This window comes from Dendrobates tinctorius, unplaced genomic scaffold, assembly GCF_039654945.1.
Source record: "Dendrobates tinctorius isolate UK_male_01 unplaced genomic scaffold, ASM3965494v1 ptg000103l, whole genome shotgun sequence".
In the NCBI taxonomy this organism is placed as follows: domain Eukaryota; kingdom Metazoa; phylum Chordata; class Amphibia; order Anura; family Dendrobatidae; genus Dendrobates; species Dendrobates tinctorius.
This window is the reverse complement of record NW_027361771.1, coordinates 22,025,332-22,048,352: the sequence shown is the minus strand read 5'-3', so window position 1 is coordinate 22,048,352 and position 23,021 is coordinate 22,025,332. Positions and strand designations below refer to the sequence as shown.

General features: G+C 49.0%; 1 protein-coding gene across 3 annotated transcripts in view; it reads left to right on the top strand.

Moving 5' to 3' along the window:
- The window catches only part of CCDC57 (coiled-coil domain containing 57), a 151,525-nt gene that overhangs the window by 116,271 nt on the left and 12,233 nt on the right, over positions 1-23,021 (top strand). For all 3 annotated transcript variants that reach the window (XM_073588142.1, XM_073588144.1, XM_073588143.1), the window contains exons 18-19: positions 7,054-7,158; positions 11,131-11,359. In XM_073588142.1, the coding sequence (XP_073444243.1) occupies positions 7,054-7,158; positions 11,131-11,359 (334 nt within the window). The remainder of the gene's footprint in view (positions 1-7,053; positions 7,159-11,130; positions 11,360-23,021) is intronic.

Below are 23,021 nucleotides of genomic sequence, written 5' to 3'. Positions count from 1 at the left end.
TGGCTGCCTTACACACTTGATGTGCTGAGGATTGATGCCGAATGGCCCAAGAGGCCCCTACCGCCCGCGTAGAGTGTGCCGTGATACCGGCCGGAAGAGGAGAATTGTTGAGGCGGTAAGCCTCTTGAATGGTGGACTTGATCCACCTAGCAAGGGTGGCTTTGGAAGCCGGTAGGCCCTTGCGAACGCCTTCTGGAGGAAGGAAAAGTGAATCAGACTTCCGGAAAGGAGCAGTCCTAGACACGTAAACACGCAATGCCCTGACAAGGTCAAGCGTATGCAGAGCCTTCTCTACCCTATGAACGGGAGCCGGGCAAAGAGACGGTAGTGATATTTCCTCATTGAGGTGGAAGCTGGACCCGACCTTCGGAAGGAAGGATGGTACTGTACGGAGAACCACCTTGTCCTGATGAAAAACCAGGAAGGGTTGTCTGCAGGAAAGAGCTGAAAGTTCAGACACCCTGCGTAGCGAGGTGATTGCCACCAGGAAAACCACTTTCTGCGATAGAAAGCGGAGTGAGACGACCCTAAGGGGTTCAAAAGGAGGTGACTGTAGTGCTGTCAAGACCAGGTTGAGGTCCCACGTCTCCAACGGACGTTTGTAGGGGGGAACCAATCGGGAAACCCCTTGGAGAAAAGTCTACACTTGCGGCTTGTTAGCAATACGCCTCTGAAAGAGCACTGAAAGCGCTGAGACCTGGCTCTTCAGCGAGCCCAGGGATAGCCCGGCGTCCAGGCCTGACTGAAGGAACCCGAGGGCCTTTGGAAGAGAATAGGGAAGTGGAATCTGCCCACGAGAGTCGCACCATGTGAAGAAAAACCTTCCAGGTACGATAGTAAATCCTGGCTGAAATTGGCTTTCGAGCCCTGATCATGGTTTTAACAACGTCCGGTGAAAAACCTGCTTGGGTCAAAACCCAGGTCTCAATGGCCACTCCGTCAAATTGAGAGCCCCTGAGTTCTGGTGGAAGAACGGGCCTTGTGACAGGAGGTCGGGACGTGTGGGGAGACGCCAGGGAGCGTCTGCTGTGAGTTGCACGACGTCGGCGTACCATGTACGCCTGGGCCAGTCTGGAGCGATCAGAATGGTGGGAACACCCTCTTGTTTGATCTTCCTCAGGACTCTGGAGATCAGGGGGAGGGGTGGAAAAATGTACAGAAGCTGGAACTGGGTCCAGTCCTGAACCAGGGCATCTGCTCCGAGCGATCGCGAATCGCGCGTCCTGGCCATGAAATTGGGAACCTTGGCATTGAGATGGGATGCCATCAGATCCACGTCCGGGGTCCCCCAACGATGACAGATCTGACCGAAGACTTCGGGATGGAGAGACCATTCCCCCGAGTCCATTCCTTGTCGGCTGAGATAGTCGGCTTCCCAGTTGTCCACGCCCGGAATGTGGACCGCGGAGAGTACCGACCTTGCATCCTCCGCCCACTGTAGGATACGCTTTACTTCGGTCATCGCCTGGATGCTGCGGGTGCCGCCTTGATGGTTCACGTATGCCACTGCCGTGGCATTGTCCGACTGTACTCTGATATGAAAGTCTGCCAGCAAGTGATGGAAGGCTTGCAACGCCAGGAAGATGGCCCGAATTTCCAGGATGTTGATGGGCATGGTCGATTCCCTTGGTGACCACCTGCCTTGCGCTCTGTGATGTAGGTGCACCGCGCCCCAACCCATAAGGCTTGCGTCGGTGGTCAAAACCTTCCATTGACCGGAAAGGATTTTCCCCTTGCAAGCGAGGTTGGCTTGAGCCACCCGTGCAGGGACCTCCTGGTGTTTGCTGATAACCGGAACTCCCTGTCGAGGGAGAACGGATTCCTGTCCCAGGACTTGAGGATGGCCAGTTGAAGGGGTCTGAGGTGAAACTGGGCAAATGGTACCGCCTCCATTGCTGCTGCCATCCTGCCAAGTACTCTCATGGTATACCGGAGAGATCTGGGGGACTTGCGGAGGAGTGTGTGAACTCCCAGACGGAGAGCCAGTGCCTTGTCCCTGGGGAGGATCACCAGACCCTTGGAGGTGTCGAATAGCATCCCCAGGAAGGTCAGAGACTGACTCGGGGTAGTCGAGGACTTCTGTAAATTGACTAACCATCCCAGGCGCGTCAGAGTGTCGATCGTGATCGAGACGTTGACCTCGCCGTCCTTGAGGGTGGAGGCCTTGATGAGAAGGTCGTCCAGGTATGGAACGACTACTATGCCTCTGGAGTGCAGAACATCCATGGTAGCTGCCATGACCTTTGTAAATGTTCTGGGGGCCGTGGCCAGACCGAACAGGAGGGCCACAAACTGATAATGGTCTTGGTTGATTGCGAATCTGAGAAACCTCTGATGGGAGGGAGCAATTGGTATATGCAGGTATGCGTCCTGTATGTCTATGGAGGCAAGATATTCTCCTTTTTCCATAGACGCAACGATTGACCGGAGGGATTCCATGCGGAAGTGACGAACTCGAACGTACTTGTTGAGTTGCTTGAGGTCTAGTATGGGTCGGACGCTGCCTCCCTTCTTGGGCACCACGAACAGGTTGGAGTAGAACCCTCGGAAGCGCTCTTCTGCTGGGACTGGCACTATGACTCCTGCTCGCAGGAGGGAAGAAACCGCTTGACGGAAGGCCTGAGCTTTGAGCGGGGATTTTGGAGGGACAGATGGAAAAAAACCTGTGCGGTGGGCTGGTAGTAAACTCGATTTTGTATCCTGAAGACACTATTTCCTTGACCCACTTGTCTTCTGTAATAGGCAGCCAGACCTGCTGAAAGAGTAGCAGTCGTCCGCCAACAAGTGGGGTGTCTTCGAGAGGGCATGAGTCAGGACGAGGGAAAAGTCTGAGGTTTTCCTCCTTTAGGTTTTGCCTGGCTTGCCTTTGATTGCCAGTTCCTGTCCGGCCTCTGTGCCGCCGTGTGTTGTCCCTGCGGGGGGAACGATTACGGTTTTGTGCTGGGCGTGAGACGGACCAGCCCGAAGAATTCCGAAAGGATCGGAAACGAGATTGATTACGCCTTTTAAACGTGCGTTTTGGTCTTAGTTGAGGGAGGGAAGTACTTTTGCCCCCGGTAGCATTGGATATCATTGTATCCAGCTTTTCACCGAAAAGACGGCCACTGAAGTACGGGAGATTTGTTAGGGACTTTTTTGAGGCCGCATCCGCTTTCCATTCTCTTAGCCAGAGAATACGCCGGATTGTAATGGCGTTTGATGCTATTCCCGCTATTCCTCTTGCAGAGTCCAACGCTGCAAGGACCATGTAATCTGCCACCACTGCAATTTGCACCGCCTGGTCCGCCATCTGAGGATTTGAAGCTTGAAGGCCCTTTTGCAATAGAGCAGCCCAAGCCATGATGGCCTTGGCTGCCCAGACTAAAGCAAATGCGGGAGCCAAAGAGGCACCTGCCGCTTCAAAGATTGAACGAGCCATGCGTTCGACTTGTCTGTCTGCTGTGTCCTTGAGGGTTGATCTGTCCGGCAGCGAGAGAAGCGTTTGTGCTGCCAGCCCAGAGACTGGAGGGTCCACTTCAGGCGGATCTGTCCAATCCTTGGTGTCTTTCTGTGGAAAGGGGTATTTTGCTTCCAAATACTTGCGATTGGCGAATTTTTTCTCAGGCTGCGAAAAATGCTTAGAAAGGATTTTTTGGAATTCCGGGTGATTAGGGAAGACCTTCGATGGTTTCTGAACACTTTCAAAGGAAATGTTGTGTTCTGGTGCTTCCGGGGTTGGATCTGAAATGTCCAGCACCCAAAGGATGGAAGAGACAATATCCTCAACTATCGCAGTATTGCTAGGGGGACTAGGGAGCAAAGCGTTCTCTGTTTCGTTATCTGAATTGGAGTCACATATGCCCTCTGAGTCCTGCGCATCGCTAAGGAGCTCCCTAGCGGGCGAACTAGAGCGGAGGTTTCCCGTAGTCTGGGATCATTGTGGAGATCCGCATTGTCCTTCTCTATCAGGGGACGGCCTCGGTGACCTGAGGCCACTGTGTCTTTCCCTGGAGGGGGAAGACCTATTGCTATGTGAGGACACAGCTGAACGCGACCTGTGGGTCCGCTTACGCCTCGAACTGTCGGAAGCGCCCTGATCATGAGACCGGACGTCCCTTTGCTGGGTAACGTTCATAGCCGAGACATGAGCCTGCAGTAATGTGGAGGTCAGGTTATCTATAGACTGTGTCATAGACTGCGACATCTGAGTTGCCCATTCCAGCGAAGTAGCGGTGGCAGAAGCGTTGGTAGGGACTTCTTGGGGTTCTGCTCCGTTTTTTTTTTGGGTACAGTCCCGGCAGTGCGGATACGTGCTGCCGCTGGGGAGAGTGCAGACTGCATAAAAGCAGTCTTGCCTGGTTCTTTTCTTTGAGCCCGACATAGTACCTAGGCTGATTAATAGAGACCCTACAGGGGTATCTACGCAGAGGAAAAAGGAGTAGGAGAGCGCTATAGGTTATAGGAATTCACAGCCGAGTACCAAGGACCCAGCTGTGATCTTACCCCACCGGTGCTCCCCTTAGGTCCAGCGCTGATAAGCCCCATGTCCTGTGCCCCCCGGAGACTCTGTGCTGCCTTCCTCCAGGTGCAGCAAGATGGCCACCGGATTCTGAGGTGGAGAGGGAAGGGGGCGGAGAGCTGGAAAAGGGCGTGCTGGGCCATGTAAAAGCGCGCCCTTCCTGCCTCGATCCGCCCCTTCTATGACACTGCAGTGTCATTTTCGTCATCCGGGGGGGGGGGGGCGGGCCAGGGGCGGGCCGGGGGGCGGGGAAAAGGCGGCGGCTTCGGCTAGGCCGAAGCCGCGGTCTAAATTAGAGGCCTGATGCCCAGGAGGGCTCCAGAGCGGCGCGGTAGTCCGGGAGGGGGTCGGATTTGCACCGGACCCCCCCAGAATGGGCGACTGGCTAGCGGTGGGGGCAGCAGTGCTAGCGGTTCCTGTGTGGGGGGTCCCTGGAGCGCCATGGAGCCACTGCTGCTGCAGAGGCAGGGGCGCAGAAAGCCCTGTCTCTGCTGTGCCACGTCTGCCTGCACCCTCCCCCGGCCCCAGCAGGATCCCACAGCTGGGCTGGGGTCCCTGGTGCAGAATGCTGTCTGTACTCCGACCCTACCTGCAGCGTCTCAACCTAATGCCCCCTGCGGGGGATTAGGGAGGGTGCGTCTGTCACCGTCAGGGGGTCTTCATCCTTGCCTCAACCTCAACCCAGACCCTGAAGGGGGTTGGGGAAGGAGGGGGGGGTCTCAACTTCGGACCAGTACCCGAGGGACTGGGGAAGGAGCGACATGGGGGACCGCCATCTCTACTTCAACTGGGCACCCCTAAAAAGGGGGCCAAGGAAGGAGCCATGCCGGGAGTCTCGCTGGAGACCCACTTTTCTTCATCTGTTCCGACGAAAGGAAAAAAAGAAAAAAAGGTGTGCCTCCTTGCGACACTAAGCAAAAACTGGAGAAGGCTGACGCCGTCCAGGGGTGTATACTGCAGAGGAGGAGCCAAAGTTAATCTTTTTCAGATTATGCATAGTGTCGCCTCCTAGTGGACAGCAGCATAACACCCACGGTTCTGTGTCCCCCAATAAGGCGACAGAGTAATGTAGATTTCCAGGAACTGCATAACATTTTATCCCATTTTAGCCACTGTTCTCATGAATCGTGTTCACCATGATGTATATGGTTTTATATATACGCATCTCCATCTGCAGCATAAATTGACATGCTATATATCTTGAACTAACAGCTCCTGTCAATACATGCTGCAGATATAATTCAAGGCATGTGCATGAGACTTCTTAAAATGCCATGCACTTTGCTTGCACTGTAAAATGTTTGTGATATTTCGAGACATTATCTGTTTAGTAACTATAAGGCTGTGTGCATATGTCGCGTTTTTGCCGCTCAGATTTGCTACAAAACCTGAAGGGAATCCGATGCAAGCAAAGTGAATGAGAATCCTGAAGTTTCATGCACACGTTGCCTATTTGTGACTTGCAGAGTCAAGTCTGGAGCATGTCAATTCTATCAGCGTTTTTACAGCATTTTTTCATCCATTCACTTCAATTAAGTCTGTCAAAAAAGTGTAAAAGTGATTGCGGATTTGCTGCGTTTTTGTAGCCTTTTTGCATGTGTTTTTAGACAGCAGTGAATGCAATAGAGATAGATTAGAGATAGACAGACATATAGACATGTAATTGCACAACTCCCTCCCAACATATAATAAAATTGCACCCTGTGAAGCTTCTTGGACAGCTTTTTATGATTAAACAAATTAATGAAAACAACAACATGGAGTCATCCCCATTTTTTGTAACCAGCAAAGGTAAAGAAGACAGATGTGAGTTGATATTATCACGCTGGGAAGATCACTGGTTATTGGGCCCTTCCTAGCCTAAAAATACCAACCCGCAGTCATCCCAGAAGTGGCTTCATCACATTAGATGCGCCAATTCTGTAATAGGTGTGTCGTTGATAGACAACTCTCCATTGCTAACACCGTAGGTTGGTTTAAGCTGTGTTTTTGAGAATTCACAGCTGACATCAACCCTAAGCCCCATTACTCCTATTGCCACTACACCAGGCCAATCGAAAAGAGCCAAGGCAAAGCACCAGAATTGGTGCATCTGATGTGATGCGCCAGATCTGTGGCAGCTGAGAGCTGGTATTTTTCGGCTGGGAAGGAACCATTAACCAGGAACCTTCCCAGCTTGATGATATAAGCCCAGAGCTGTCTGCTTTACCTTTTCTGTTTACAAAAAATGGGGGGAGCCCACGTCGTTTTTTTCATTCATTCAGTCATTTATTTAATCATAAAAAGCTGGATCCAATAAGCTTCACAGGGTGCAATTTTATAATATGTCAGGGGGTTATGCAATTATATCTTTCGGTCTATCTGTCTGTATATCTATGTTTGTCTATCTATCTCTATTATCTATTCAAAATCACGCAAAACTCTTGCGAAAAGATGCAGAAATGGTGTAGAAATTTCTGCATTCAAATATTCAACGTGTGCACTTAGCCTAAAGTGTTCAGATGAGAAATTCCCTTTGGTTTCTTACTATACTTTTTATGCTTTATCTCCTTAAGGAATTACAATTTGCCCAGTTCCAGAAATTGACCAAGGATCACACCACTACAGCAGCCAGAAACAAAATGGATGTTGACTCTTCTGTAGCGTTAGGTGCAATGCAGGTAAATGAGTAATGTTGGCTGTGCCCTTGTAAGGTAACAAGTAGGAACGCGGGATGCAGTGACGGGACTCAGGCAGCAGAGCAAGGGTTAACAGGTTTATTTACAGGGAATACTCCACGTAGGGAGATGAAGGGTTAAACAGTGGATAAAACCGTATAAGTGGCAAAGGATATGATGAGGTGAAGAATAACGTTTCAGATAAAGGCAGTTCAGTAGCAAACGTATAAGGAAGTCCAGAACCTGCAGCTCCTGCTTGTGAATTTAATGGCACTGACAATGGCCGATGCAGTGTCCTTGTTAATGGGGTTCAACAAAACAACAATACCCCCGTCTTCTGGTGACAGTGGTCGGTCTCCAGTACCTTCCACTGCCCCTAGTCCATATACTGTAGCTGCCTACAAGGTTACGGGCCACAGTACTGTCTTTAAGCTCGACGAGACTCCTGCACAACTCTCCTCACAGTCTGGGTCAAGCAAGCCCAAAGTGGCTGACGGTAAAAGGGGTCACGATCTGGTACGGGCCCCACGTGGCCCAGGAGTTGTTTAATGGCACGGTCAGGGTACAAGGGTCTGTTCTGTCCTCGGTCACTCTTATGGGGCACGTGTGTTATACTCACGGACACGCAGCGTTCTGTGCCTTGCTTTCTGACAGTCACCGGTCTCATGCTGTACATCCCTATCTCTCTGGTCCCCGCTGTTGGCGGCGGGCAACGACTGGCACTAGCTTGAACACTGCTGATGTTCTCAGGACATGGCTCTTCTCCCTCTGGCTGCTGCATGGCTGGCTCAGCTCTACTCGGTGTGCACGTCTCAGCTCTATGTACATGGCTCGGTTCTGCCCGGGGTATACAGCCCTGCTCTGCTCCACTTTGCACGGCTCCGCAGCGGTCTCTCCGGCGTGCTCCTGTACACACTTGGCTCTGCAGGCGAAGGGACTCTATGCTGCCTGCTACAGCACCGGTACTCTCTGAAGGAAGGCAGAATATGCGTGCTCCGCGTGCTGCTCTGCCCTGGCGCCAAACTCCCGTCCTTCGCGCGCTTTCTCCTTTTATCTCCCTGTTGATGCGCGCCCTTTTCTGGCTCTCTCCACCCCCTTATGTCAGCAGGAAGCTCCGTCTCACTCCTGCTTCCCTCATGCAGCAGGTGAAGGTCCGCCCAACTCAGGCTTCCCCCCAGGAACAAAGAATGGCAGCCCTTCTAGTTCCGGACCCGGCATGCAGGTACCTAAGGTCCAGTCTATCTCCTTACACCCTGAGCAGATATTTTTCTGCAGAACTGGAGAATAATCCTTTCTTGGTAATTTGCACTTTTCAACTTTTATCTATTGAAATCACAATTGGATGGATATTTTCTTTTACATAGGATCCCGCTTTACAAGTGTATGTAGAAGATGACTATATTTGTTTAATTTTATTCCCTTTTCCGTAACAATAATTTTTATGTCAGACACGTGTTTGTTTTTGGCTTAGATGGGGAAGTTGAGTCTAGTAACAACAAATTGGATTGACAGCATTTTTATTTTCTTCCACACATTGTGGCCCCCATAAGGTCATAAAAGGCTTTTGAGGGCATTTCAACATTTAAATGCTTTTATTTATTATTTTTTTTATTTGATGTTCCCTGTAATTTGGGCTGTCATACTAGCCCCATTTACAGGGCAAATTCTGCCTCCAGGCTGCATAACAGAGCTAACTAAAGTCAGTTAGGAACTAACAGCTTTTGCTCCCACCTGGCATCAAGTAATCACAGGGTCCGGTGAAGGAACCGCTGTCGTCATTTCCTGTATAGTATGCACAGAGCGTCTTCAGTGCTTGGTATACAATGATCAGGAAGGCTTAACGGTAATAAACCATCTCTGCCTTCTCTATGGTGAGTCTGTCTTTATTTGACAAACGGCTTCCCGCTCCCACAGCTGCACGTGCAGCTGTTCCACAATGCAATTCTTTTGAGCACACACCCTTTTCTGAGCCTTTTGTTTTGGATGGGGAATTTTTAGGTTCCCAGGCGACCGGTCTGTCAGAATTTTTGGAAAGCCTTGACTTTTTTTTTTTAAATTGTATTCACTTGTTTGACACCCTTTTTCACTTTTTTCCACGTCACTAAGACTTGTTCTGAGAGCGGTTGTCTTATGAGTACCCTCCTGATTGGTCTATGGGGACGTGTGTGGCCATCACGTTTTGCTCTCCCCTTAAAATCTCTTTCGGGAGGAGAGACTATTTAGACTGGCTCCTAGTTTTGCTTGGGTGGCAGATGCTGTGAGCAAGATTTGTGTCTCCTTAAGCTTCGGCTATGTGAGGCCACTAGTTCCAGATCTACATTGTGGCCTTCTTGCTTGGAAGGACAGGGACAGATTATTGGGCACCCTTCTCCTGTTGGAGAGGTCTACGATGGATCACATCCTAGTGCATTTTTTGTGGCACTTAATCACTTTTTTAAGCGCACTTAGGTTCATATGCTCTCCATGCATGTGTTGTGACTGTCACACAGCCGCAACACATGCAGCTGCGGCGCTGAACAACTTATCAGCAGCAGCGATCCAGGTATCCGGATTTCAGCGGCAGCTTGTCCGGTAAGCGCTCTAGCTTGCCGAATAAGGATGGAGCTGAATATATTCGCTCATGTATAATTTTGAGCACCTTGTGCAGTTTTTAGAATGGTGTCACTTTTGGGTATCTTCTATCATATAGACCCCTCAAAGTGACTAAAGATGTGATGTGTTCCCTAAAAAAAAATTATTTTGTAAATTTTGCTGGAAAAATGAAAAATCGCCGGTCATCTTTTAACCCTTATAACCTACTAACAAAAAAAAATGTGTCTTCCAATATTGTGCTGATGTAAAGTAGACATGTAAGAAATGTTATTTATTAACTACTTTATGTGACCTATCTCTGTGATTTAAGGGCATGAAAATTCAAAGTTGGAAAATTGCGAAATTTACTAAATTTTTCCCAAATTTCCATCTTTTTTTCACAAATAAATGCAAGTCATATTAAATAAATGTTACCACTATCATGTAGTACAATATGTCACGAAACAACATTCTCAAAATCACCAGAATCCGTTGAAGCGTTCCAGAGCTGTAACCTCATAAAGTGACAGTGGTCAGAATTGTAAAAATTAACCCTGTCATGAATGTGCGAACCACCCTTGGGGGTAAAGGGGTTAAAGGCATAAAAATTCAAAGTTTGAAAATGGCAAATTTACCTTTTTTTTTTTTTTTTGAATTTCATATATTTTCATGAATGCAAAACATATTGATTGAGGCCAGTTCATCAAGACTAGCAAAGTGCACGTAGAAGAGGCTCCAGATTCATTAACAGGGGAACAAATTAATTTGGTGCCTTGTCTGAGTGGTGTCGCCTCCATGTACCGCGCCAGAAATGCTGCTCCAGTCAGTAGCATTTCTGGCTTAAAAACAGGCACTTTTCATTAATCTGAGAAGCTGATCAAAAGTGGTGTGAAAATGCCACAAGTTGCAAATTTGTTGTCCATTTCCACATTGCGCAAAAATTTTGCTACTTCAAGTCTTTTTCACCACTTTTGTGGCATAAAAGCTTTGAGGAATCAATCCCATTGACCTACATTTACCACTGCCATAAAGTATAATGTGTCTCGGAAAAAAAATTATCCAAGAATCACTGAGAAATTATGAAGCATTCCAGGGTTATTACCGCTTTCCAGAGTTACCACTGGTCAAAAAGGCCAAAAGTAGCTGAGGAGCAAAGGGTTTAATATCTAGTTCCATGTAAAGTTTAAAATCTCAAACCTCAGTTACCAATTATCATGTAAATGAGCTCCAGTGTTGATGATACATGGAGCTTCTTTGGCTTTTTTTTTTATATCTCCTTCTACTTTCTGCATTTTGTCAGCAGTGGCCATCATAAATGGCCAGATTGTGTGATTTCATGGGTTAATGTCTTATATTACTGATGTAACTTGGGACTACAGTGAAATCTGCTTGTTTATTGCACAGCCCTCTACCTCTGTAGACCCCAAAGCTACACGGAAAGAGGACATATCTCTGTCACCACGGAAAAAGAACCTGTCTCCATCACCACGTGGACATCTCGTGAACAGCGCTAAGTCCGTTCAGTCAGGGCCATCTTGGATAGAAGGAGACTCCTCTTCACAAGAGGTCTGGAAAATACTGGATATGGGGTCAAGTCCATCACTGATAAGTTCCCAAGATGAAGCGCCACTAGGTGAGGACGAAATGACAAGTGAATGAAATTTTAGGGAAATTGTGGTTTAAAGTATCACTTTGTTTTCTCCTTCATCTCATTGGGGGACACAGGTACTGTGGGTGTATGCTACTGCCGTCTGGAGGCTGACACTAAGTATACAAAAAAAAAGTTAGCTCCTCCGCCGCCGCATACACCCTCGCCCCGATTGCGGGCGGAAACCAGTTTTTTGCTTAGTGTCCTATGGAGGCACACGCAGTCTGGATCTCTCCAGACTTTTTTTTTTTTTTTGCTTTCTTGCTATGAAGAGGAGACAGGGGTGACGGATCCTATTGAAAGGGTCCAATCTCCCCAAACCATCAATGGGCGAGCACGCGTTGAGTATCGTCTCCACGTATCCTTTCCCGCACCGAGGGACATCTCTGGACTTTTCCCCGGACATCTATTTTTCTTTTTTATTTTTATGAAGATAAGACAGGATCCGATTTCCCCAAACCATCAACGGGCGAGCACGTGCGAGTATCCCTCCACGTATCCTTTCCCGCGACGTGGGACATTATGCCAGACTTAGCCCTGTCCACCCCTAGATATTGAAACCATGGGCTTGCACAGAGGCACAAGACTAGTCTGTGCGGCCCCCACTGCTCCACCAACGCAAGACGGCGGTGCTGCATGGCGGCGGACGGTCCCTCTCCTCGCCCCTACAAGGCGGACGGAGCTAGGGTGCTTGCACCGTCCTAAAATGAATTACCCCAGGTGCCGCTACCGAGTGGCTGGAGTGGCAGGTATGGAGCTGGGTAGGGCCCTGGGCAGCATTTTGGCAGTGGGCTCACACTATTAAGGCCTGTTTCACACCAGTTTTTTTGTGTCAGTTAAAATCCGCCAAAATGGCGGAAAGCGGATCCGTTGCTAACTGAAGTGAATGGATGGGACCGGACCATTTTTTTTTATGGATCCGACAAATGAAGAATTTTAAAGGAACCGCTGCCCGGGAATGGAAGGGGAGAGAGAATTATTTCTGTCCCCCAGAAATGAGTTCAGGGTTAAATTTCCGGCTGACTTCATTCATCCGGGCATGCGCACTATAAAAATGAGGATCCTGCAGCCAAAAAAACGTTACATGGTCTGTCCAGGCATCTCGGCGGACACAAAAAAATTGACGGATCCGCAAAAAAACGGATCCAACGGATGGCCATCTGTCAAGATCCGCCGGTAATGCAAATCAATGGGGAAAAAAACGGAGCCGCCAAAAAAAAATGGCAGATCTGTTTTTTTGCTAAAACGGCGGATTTTGACTGATGGTCAAAAACGGAAGTGTGAAACAGGCCTAAGTCACCTGAGGTCTTTCCACTGGTTGCCAGTTAGATCTCAGCTTTCTAATATATTGGGGCTAAGGCTGCGATCTGCAGTCGCCATTCCACCCCACCCCCCCCACCCCCCACCTCTCTCCCTCCTCGCCTCTTCGCCTCCCCTCCTCCCTCCCGTTACCTGCACGTGGCTGTGTCCTGCAGGAAGCTCAGCAGGGCCGCGGACTTGCACCGACAGCGGATGTGAGGAGAGCGGCATGAAGGACCAGGCGGGATCGCCAGGGTAGCGGGGCGGCCAGCGCACGAGCAGGCGGGCGGTGACTAATTTAGCCCGCGGCTTCGGCCTAAGCTGCGGGTGGAAGTTCCGCCCCCTGGCGTGACGTCATATCCGGCGCCGCCCCCCGTGGCTAGGGCGGGCGCCGGATAAAATTGAGGCCCCAGCTTCAGTGCAGGGTAGGCCGCGACCAGGAGAACACTTCGCAGCCTACCCAGAGGTGAAGGAGCGCATCGGAGGCAGACCCAGGAGCGCGGGGGGGACACACAGGAGCAGGGTAAGTGCAACCCCCGTCCCGGAGCAACACTACGTGCATTAAGGGGTTACCCTCCTCCTCCTTTCCCCTCGAACTTTCATAAATTTGGCCTAATCAGCAATATGTCTGGGAAAGGAAAAACGCACACGTTCCTTTATGCCGCATGCGTTTCCTGTGGGGTTATGTTCCCACGAGCGCAGACTGTTAAGTTATGTGAAGCCTGTGACTCCGAATGCACCCAGGAGCCCTCCCCTGCGACGGAGCCCAGGGGTCTGGATCCCCCGGAAAGGGAGTTATCACTCTCTCGGTCCATGGTTTCGCTTACGAAGGCGTTCAAGACCCTTCAGGGGTAGAGACGACGGCTCGACTGTCTGGGAGGGTTCATCCACCTCACAAGAGCCTCCGGCCTGCAGGGGCCGCACTCTCTCTAGGCAGACGCATAGGAAGAGAACCCACACTGCGTCTCCGGGCCCCTCCGGTGCTTCGGCATCCGTGAGTACGGCGTCTCGCTCACCGTTACCATTTTCCGGGAGCGAGCAGAGTTCAGGTTATGACGTGGAGGAATCCCTGGACCTGGATACCCCGGGGTGTTGGGAGACGGTAGACAGTCTCATTGAAGCTGTCAATCAAACTTTGGGTATTGAGGAGGACGTCTCCCTAGCCTCAGGTCATAAGGTAGCCTTTAAGAAGGCCAGGCAACCGCATAGAGTGTTTAGCACTCATCCAGAGTTTGAGGACATAGTGCAGCGTCACAGGGAATGTCCAGACAAGCGTTTTTTGGGACAAAAAACGCTAGAAACGAGATATCCTTTTGCACCAGAGCTCTGTAAGAGATGGGCGGAATCTCCGGTTGTGGATCCCCCAGTGTCACGCCTGGCCTCAAGAACTTTGTTGTCGGTGCCTAGTGTTTCTTCCATTAAAGACCCCACGGATCGGCTCATAGAGTGTTTAGCCCGCTCGGTATATGAGGCATCAGGATCAGCACTCTCTCCTTCATTTGCGGCAACATGGGTAGCCAAGGCCATGATGTCATGGTCAGATTCTTTAAATAAGGTCCTGCAGGATAGAGACCTGCCGACGGAAGTGTCTGAGATAGCAGGTCAGATCGCGATGGCGGGTGACTATTTAATCAATGCGTCCTTAGATGCGGCTAATTGCGCAGCACTAGCGGCATCGAATGCAGTCGCCATTAGGAGAGCCCTGTGGTTAAGGCTATGGCGGGCTGATTCGATTTCCAAGAAATCCTTGACTTCCTTGCCTTATCAGGGTAGCCGCCTATTTGGGGAAAAATTAGACAAACTCATCTCAAATGCTACGGGGGGTGGGGGGGGAAGCAGCTTTCTCCCACAGCAGAAAATTAAACTGCCATTTCGTCAGCCTCAGTCACGCTTTCGAGCATTTCGCAGCCCCGGGTGGATGGCAGCGGCCAGTTCTTCCGCCCCAGCTCGCTACAACCAAGACAAGGCGCGTCAGGTCATGTATAGAGCCAACCCGCTGGGGCATTCGGTACCCGAAGACGGCAGAGTGGGCAGATGTCTACTCAGGTTTTGCCACGTCTGGGTCTCGGTGTCACGCGACGCATGGGTGGCGGAATTAGTGTCGTCCGGGTACAAAATAGAATTTGTCAGAGATCCTCCAAGACGATTTTTTCTTTCCCCGCTTCCCAAAGCAGAATCCCGGACAGAGGCATTGCTAGGGGCCAACAAGGTACTTCAGCGCAACGGGTCATTGTCCCTGTACCAGAGTGCGAAAGAACTCAAGGTTTTTATTCTAACCTGTTCGCGGTCCCCAAGAAGGACGGGACAGTAAGGCCGGTTCTGGACCTAAAGCTCCTGAACAGGTTCATCAGAATCAGGCACTTTCGAATGGAATCTCTCCGTTCAGTCATATCGACCATGGAGCAGGGAGAGTACTTGGCCTCAATCGATGTCCAGGATTCTTACCTGCACGTCCCTATTTTTCCCCCGAATCAAAGGTTCCTACGTTTTGCAATCGATGGTCGGCATTTCCAATTTGTGGCTCTGCCTTTCGGGTTGGCCACCGCCCCCAGAGTGTTCACGAAGGTAATGGCGGTCGTCATGGCCATTCTACATTCACGGGACATAGTGGTTTTACCGTACATAGACGACCTCTTAGTGAAAGGTCCGTCCTTTCGGGCATGCGAGGAAAATGTCAACATCACGCTGGATACCCTATCTCGCCTAGGATGGTTGTTCCAGCTCAGAGGATTTCGTTCCTAGGGATGATTTTCGACACCTCCCGAGGGTTGGTAATTCTCCCTCAGGACAAGGCTCGAGCGCTCCGGCAGGGAGTTCGGAATCTTCAACAACCAGGCCCTCACACCATTCGGTTCGGGATGAGGGTTCTAGGTAGGATGGTGGCGGCAATGGAAGCGATTCCGTTTGCCCAATTTCATCTTCGTCCCCTGCAGCACGCTCTCTTGACATCTTGGGACAAGAGTCCATTCAAGCTCGATCATCAGTGCAGGTTGTCCTCTCAAGTCAGACGGTCACTTCAGTGGTGGATGCGTGACTCCTCTCTTCAGGGGAAACCCTTTCCCCCAGATCAATGGTTGGTGATCACAACCGATGCGAGTCTTCTCGGTTGGGGAGCAGTTTTCCACCATCACACGGCTCAGGGGCATTGGTCGCATCAGGAGGCACGCCTCCTGATCAACTTGTTGAAGATTCGAGCGGTGCGGTTGGCACTGCAACATTTCCAGCACTTTCTAGCAGGACGTCCTGTCCGGATTCAATCGGACAACGCCACGGCGGTGGCGTACGTGAATCACCAGGGAGGCACGCGCAGCAGGGCAACCATGCGCTAAATAGAGCATGTACTACACTGGTCCGAGGGGAACCACTCGGTAATCTCAGCATTCCACATACCAGGCGGGGAAAATTGGGCAGCAGACTTCCTAAGCCGGCAGGGTGTCGCGGCCGGGGAATGGTCCCTGCACCCCGAGGTCTTCCAGCAGATTTGCCAATGGTGGGGGACACCAGACATGGATCTGATGGCCTCCAGGGAAAACGCCAAAGTGGCCGTGTTTGTCGCTCGGTGTCAAGACCCGCGAGCAATCGCAGTGGATGCGTTGGTCCTACCATGGAACCAGTTTCGGCTCCCATACCTGTTTCCCCCGCTGCCACAACTTCCGAGGGTCATCAGAAAAATCAAGACAGAGGGGGTTCCGGCAATTCTGCTGGCCCCAGACTGGCCCCGTTGGGCATGGTACGCGGATCTAGTGCAGCTCCTCGCAGACGTTCCTTGGCGTCTGCCGGAACGACCAGACTTACTGGCTCAGGGGCCAATCTGCCACTCGAACTCAGGGGCCCTGTGTTTGACGGCATGGCCGTTGAATCTTGGATTCTGACCCAGGTGGGGTTTGGGCGTGAAGTGGTTGATACAATTGTTAGCGCCCGGAAGCCTACCTCGGCGAGAATTTACCATCACACTTGGAAGGTTTTCTTTCGTTGGTGTCGAGAGCACGGGGTTGCTCCACTATCCTTCTCAGTTCCCAACATCCTGGCTTTTCTTCAGTCAGGCCTAGACGCAGGATTGGCCCCGAGCTCCCTTAGGAGACAGATATCGGCCTTGTCTGTCCTCTTCCAGCGAAGGATCGCTACTAATATGCAGGTCAAGACGTTCATTCAAGGGGTCTCTCATTTGGTGCCCCCCTTTAGAGCGCCCATAGACTCCTGGGACCTTAACCTGGTCCTGAGTGTCCTGCAGGAAGCTCCTTTTGAACCGTTACAAGAAATTTCATTATCATACCTTTCCAGGAAGGTTGTATTCTTGGTAGCCATAACTTCCATTAGGCGGGTCTCGGAGTTGGCAGCCCTATCTTGCAGAGCACCGTTTCTGACCTTTTACAAGGATAAGGTAGTCCTTAGACCAGCTCCTCCCTTTCTGCCGAAGGTCGTGTCCTCTTTCCACATTAATGAGGACATTGTTCTGCCTTCATTTTGTCCAGTGCCAGTACATAAGGTGGAAAAGGTGCTCCACACTTTGGACCTAGTGAGAGCGCTCAGGAGGTACGTGTCGAGGATGGCACCTTTTCGCCAGACAGACTCGCTGTTTGTGATCCCCGAAGGGCGCAGGAAGGGGCTCTCAGCCTCAAGGTCGACCATAGCCAGATGGATTCATCTAACTATTCAAGAGGCTTACAGTGTTAGAGGCACACCAATTCCAACAGGGATAGGGGCGCACTCTACTCGGGCAGTGGGCGCCTCTTGGGCTCTTCGGCACCAGGCTTCGGTAGAGCAGGTATGCAAGGCGGCAACCTGGTCCAGCCTGCATACTTTTTCTAAGCATTACAATGTGTATACTCAGGCTTCGTCAGATGTGAGCCTGGGTAGAAAAATTCTTCAAGCAGCAGTGGCGCACCTTTAGGAAGGAGGGCATGCGGCTTGGATCGGTGAGTTCACTTCCCACCCAGGGACTGCTTTAGGACGTCCCACAGTACCTGTGTCCCCCAGTGAGACGAAGGAGAAACATGGATTTTTGTGAGTACTCACCGTAAAATCCTTTTCTCCGAGACGCTCATTGGGGGACACAGCACCCACCCTATTAGCCAGGTGGCTCTTGTTTATTTAATAAATATAGTTCCTTTTTTAAATTAGGGTGGTCCTTTTTCAGACATATGGTATTCGGCTTTAAGGCTAAATTTGTTTTGTGTTCTACTGCTGTTGCATTAAACTGGTTTCCGCCCACAATCGGGGAGAGGGTGTATGCGGCGGAGGAGGAGCTAACTTTTTTTGTATACTTAGTGTCAGTCTCCAGACGGCAGTAGCATACACCCACAGTACCTGTGTCCCCCAACGAGCGTCTTGGAGAAAAGGATTTTACGGTGAGTACTCACAAAAATCCATGTTTTTGTTTCACCTCTGGATATGTTTGCTCTCTGTGTAGTAAAATACTTAACAGCCGTCGACTTCTACTGTGTCGGTACACGTTAACACCATGTCACCGATTAATGACCGCTCCAGTGTTTGCGGGACTGATTGGAAGTCGCTGCCGGATGCAATTCTTTGAGACTCGGAATTGTCAAAGACAGCATACATGAAAGATATAAATCTTTGTATCGTGTTAGCCAGTAGATTGAAAAATATTAAGATTTGAGACTCTCAAATCTTAAAATTTTTCTAAGACAACATAGTAACTAGTGATGAGAGAGTATACTCGTTGCTTGGGTTTTCCCGAGTATTTTGGCATGCTTGGAGATTTAGTTTTCATCCAGCACGCCAAAATACTCGGGAAAACCCGAGCAACGAGTATACTCTCTCATCACTAGTTACTATGTTGTCTTTGAAAAATATTAAGATTTGAGACAGCTGCATGATTTGCGACTTGTAGACAGGCTGAATACATGTGGCAATTCCCTAACAAACAGGCATTCCACACATGTATTCAGGCTGTCTAGCAGCCGTAAATTATGCAGATGAGACAACGAAAACTAAATCTCCGAGCACGCCAAAATACTCGGAGGACACCCGAGCGACGAGTATACTTGCTCATCACTAATAGTAACCATTAGCAGTGACTTCCTCACAGTCAGACCTGCGGTCACAGCATGGCAGAGAGGGACCAGAGTGGTGCCGGAAACAGAAGAAGAGAGACAGAGGTAAGTACATACATTACTGATACCTGTCTGGTGGCAAAATATAAAACAAATTTCGGAGTGGTACTTTACGTTTTGTAAGTCTTCTTTTTTTCGGTTTCTGAAGTGGTATTTCACAATTTCCTGTCTATTTTCCTCTGGGGGATTGCTGGGCACTTGTATGGCCTCTATTAAACTCCTGGTTCAGTGATTTTGAGGCTGAAAATCTGACACAGATCAATTTACATTTCAGTCCAGTTAAAGGAGTTATATCATTCAGAAAACTTTATGCCATACGTCGAGTTAAAAAAAAAAAAAACCACACTGAGCATTTCTTGACCTTGGGTCCCTTGCTGACTCTCCAATGCTATTCCATTTTTTTTTTGCATGGCTTCAGGAGTAATGTAATTTTGAGTGTGCTGCCACCAATCAGTGAGCTCAGTAGCTCATACCTCTACATGGACACGGCACTGTAAACAGGACATCACCGCTGCATCCAAACAACAAACTGGGGCAGTGGCAAACATTTGGGCCTAGATCCATACAGTGGTTACAGAAAGTATTCAGACTCCTTTAAATTTTTCACTCTTTGTTTCATTGCAGCCATTTGGTAAATTCAAAAAAAGTTCATTTTTTTTCTGATTAATCTACACTCTGCACCCCATCTTGACTGAAAACATTTTTTTTTGATAATTTATTAAAAAAGAAAAACTCAAATATCACATGGTCATAAGTATTCAGTCCTGTTGCTTAGTATTGAGTAGAAGCATCCTTTTGAGCTAGTACAGCCATGAGTCTTTTTGGCTATGATGCAACAAGTTTTTCACAGCTGGATTTGGGGATCCTCTGCCATTCTTCCTTGCAGATCATCTCCTGTTCCATCAGGTGGGATGGTGAACGTTGGTGGACAGCGGTTTTCAGGTCTCTCCAGAGATGCTCAATTGGGTTTAGGTCAGGGCTCTGGCTGGGCCAGTCAAGAATGGCCATAGAGTTGCTCTGAAGCCACTCCTTTGTTATTTTTGCTGTGTGCTTAGGGTCATTGTCTTGTTGGAAGGTGAACCTTCGGCCAAGTCTGAGGTCCAGAGCACTCTGGAAGAGGTTTTCATCCAGGATCTCTGTACTTGGCCACATTCATGTTTCCTTCAATTGCAACCAGTTGTCCTGTTCCTGCAGCTGAAAAACACCCCATAACATGATGCTGCCACCACTATGTTTCACTGTTGGGATTGTATTGGGCAGGTGATGAGCAGTGCCTGGTTTTCTCCACACATACCGCTTAGGCCAGGTTCACATAGCGTTAACACAGCCCGTTCAACGCATAGCGTTGACGGGCTGCGTTAATGCTATAGCATAACGCGATATGCGTTATGCTATACCTCTAGCGCTGATGATTCATCAGCACTAGCGGTGACGGAGCCTCAGACGCTGCAGCCCGCGTCCGAGGCTCCGCCAGTGAATGACGGCACATCGCGAACGCGTGCCGCTTTACAGCATGCGTCGCAATGTGCCACATAATGGGGGTCTATGGCAGCGTTAACGCACTGCGTTACACCACGTTATACCACAGTGTAAGGCAGTACGTTAAACGGACTGCCATAACGCAGTGTGACCCCAGCCTTAGAATTATCACCAAAAAGTTCTATGTTCGTCTCATCAGACCAGAGAATCTTATTTCTCATAGTCTGGGAGTCCTTCATGTCTTTTTTTTTTAGCAAACTCTATGCGGGCTTTCATATGTTTGGCACTGAGCAGAGGTTTCTATTGGGCCACTCTGCCAGAAAGGCCCGACTGGTGGAGGGCTGCAGTGATAGTTGACTTTGTGGAACTTTCTCCCATCTGCCTATTGCATCTGTGGAGCTCAGCCGCAGTAATTTTGGGGTTTTTCTTTACTTCTCTCACCAAGGCTCTTCTCCCACGATTGCTCAGATTGGCTGGACAGCCAGGTCTAGGAAGACTTCTGGTGGTCCCATACTTCTTCCATTTAAGGATTATGGAGGCCACTGTGCTCTTAAGATCCTTGAGTACTGCAGGAATTCTTTTGTATCCTTGGCCAGATCTGTGCTTTGCCACATTTCTGAGCTCCTTGTTCAGTTCCTTTGACCTCATGATCCTCATTTGGTCTCACATGCACTGTGAGCTGTGAAGTCTTCTATAGACAGGTGTGTGCCTTTACAAATCAAGTCCTATCAGTTTAATTAAACACAGTTGGACTCCAATGAAGGAGTACAACCATCTCAAGGAGAATCACAATGAAATGAACAGCATGTGACTTAAATATGAGTGTCTGAGCAAAGGGTCTGAATACTTATGACCATGTGATATTTCAGTTTTTCTTTTTTAATAAATTTGCAAACATTGCTACATTTCTGTTTTTTTAAAGTCAAGATGGGGTGCAGAGTGTTCATTAATGAGAAAAATGAACTTTTTTGAATTTACCAAATGGCTGCAATGAAACAAAGACTGAAAAATTTAAAGGGGTCTGAATACTTTCCATTTCATTAACAACAGGACGGATAGTTCCCGCTGATACTGATGCACTCAGCCTGCAGGACAGTTTGCATTTCTTTGGCACCTGATTGGGGCTTATCCACCATCCCGGCTCTACCGCATTGCAACTTTCATCAGATTTTCTCTGCCGTTCACATCCAGGAAGATTAGCTACAGTCCCACAGGTTGTAAACCTCTTGAATATCATAGAATCATAGAATGGTAGAGTTGTAAGGGACCTCCTGGGCCATCTGGTCCAACCCCTTACTCAAAGCAGGATTCGCTAAATCATCCCAGACAGATGTCTGTCCAGCCTCTGTGTGAAGACTTCAATTGAAGGAGAACTCGCCACCTCTCGTGGCAGCCTGTTCCACTCATTGATCACACTAACTCACACTGTGCACAAAGAAACATCTAGATCTCTGGCGATGGACTTGTAACCTTGAAATTGTTGATATTGTTCAGCAATTTTGGTTCTCGAGTCCTCAGACAGTTCTCTTCTCCTCTTTCTGTTCTCCATGCTTAGTGTGGCAGACACAGACACACAATGAAAAGATTGAGCCAACTTCTCCACATTGTATCTGGTTCCAGGGGTAATTTTCATACTGCCCACACCTTTTACTTACCACAGGCGAGTGAGAACGAGCACCACATGCTGGAAACAAAAGTTATTTGCTCACAATTTTCAAAAGGTGTCAACAATTTTGTACGACTTATTTTTAGTGTTTTGTGTGAAATTATATCAAATTTGCCTTTATTTCCTTTGTGTGTTTTGGAACAACACACACAAAAAAAAAAAACGTGTGTATAATAAAACATAATGATTGCAATAATTTTCTCTGGGAAATACTTTTTCTGGAACAATTTAAGCATTGCCAACACTTTTGGCTATGACTGTATACAGAGCGTGTGACTACAGAGGGGAGCTGTGGATATATAGTATATACAGAGCGTGTGACTACAGAGGGGAGCTGTGGATATATAGTATATACAGAGCGTGTGACTACAGAGGGGAGCTGTGGATATATAGTATATACAGAGCGAGTGACTACAGAGGGGAGCTGTGGATATATAGTATATACAGAGCGTGTGACTACAGAGAGGAGCTGTGGATATATAGTATATACAGAGCGTGTGACTACAGAGAGGAGCTGTGGATATATAGTATATACAGAGCATGTGACTACAGAGGGGAGCTGTGGATATATAGTATATACAGAGCGAGTGACTACAGAGGGGAGCTGTGGATATATAGTATATACAGAGCGTGTGACTACAGAGAGGAGCTGTGGATATATAGTATATACAGAGCGTGTGACTACAGAGGGGAGCTGTGGATATATAGTATATACAGAGCGTGTGACTACAGAGAGGAGCTGTGGATATATAGTATATACAGAGCGTGTGACTACAGAGGGGAGCTGTGGATATATAGTATATACAGAGCGTGTGACTACAGAGGGGAGCTGTGGATATATAGTATATACAGAGCGTGTGACTACAGAGGGGAGCTGTGGATATATAGTATATACAGAGCGTGTGACTACAGAGAGGAGCTGTGGATATATAGTATATACAGAGCGTGTGACTACAGAGGGGAGCTGTGGATATATAGTATATACAGAGCGTGTGACTGCAGAGGGGAGCTGTGGATATATAGTTTATACGGAGCGTGTGACTACAGAGGGGAGCTGTGGATATATAGTATATACGGAGCGTGTGACTACAGAGGGGAGCTGTGGATATATAGTATATACGGAGCG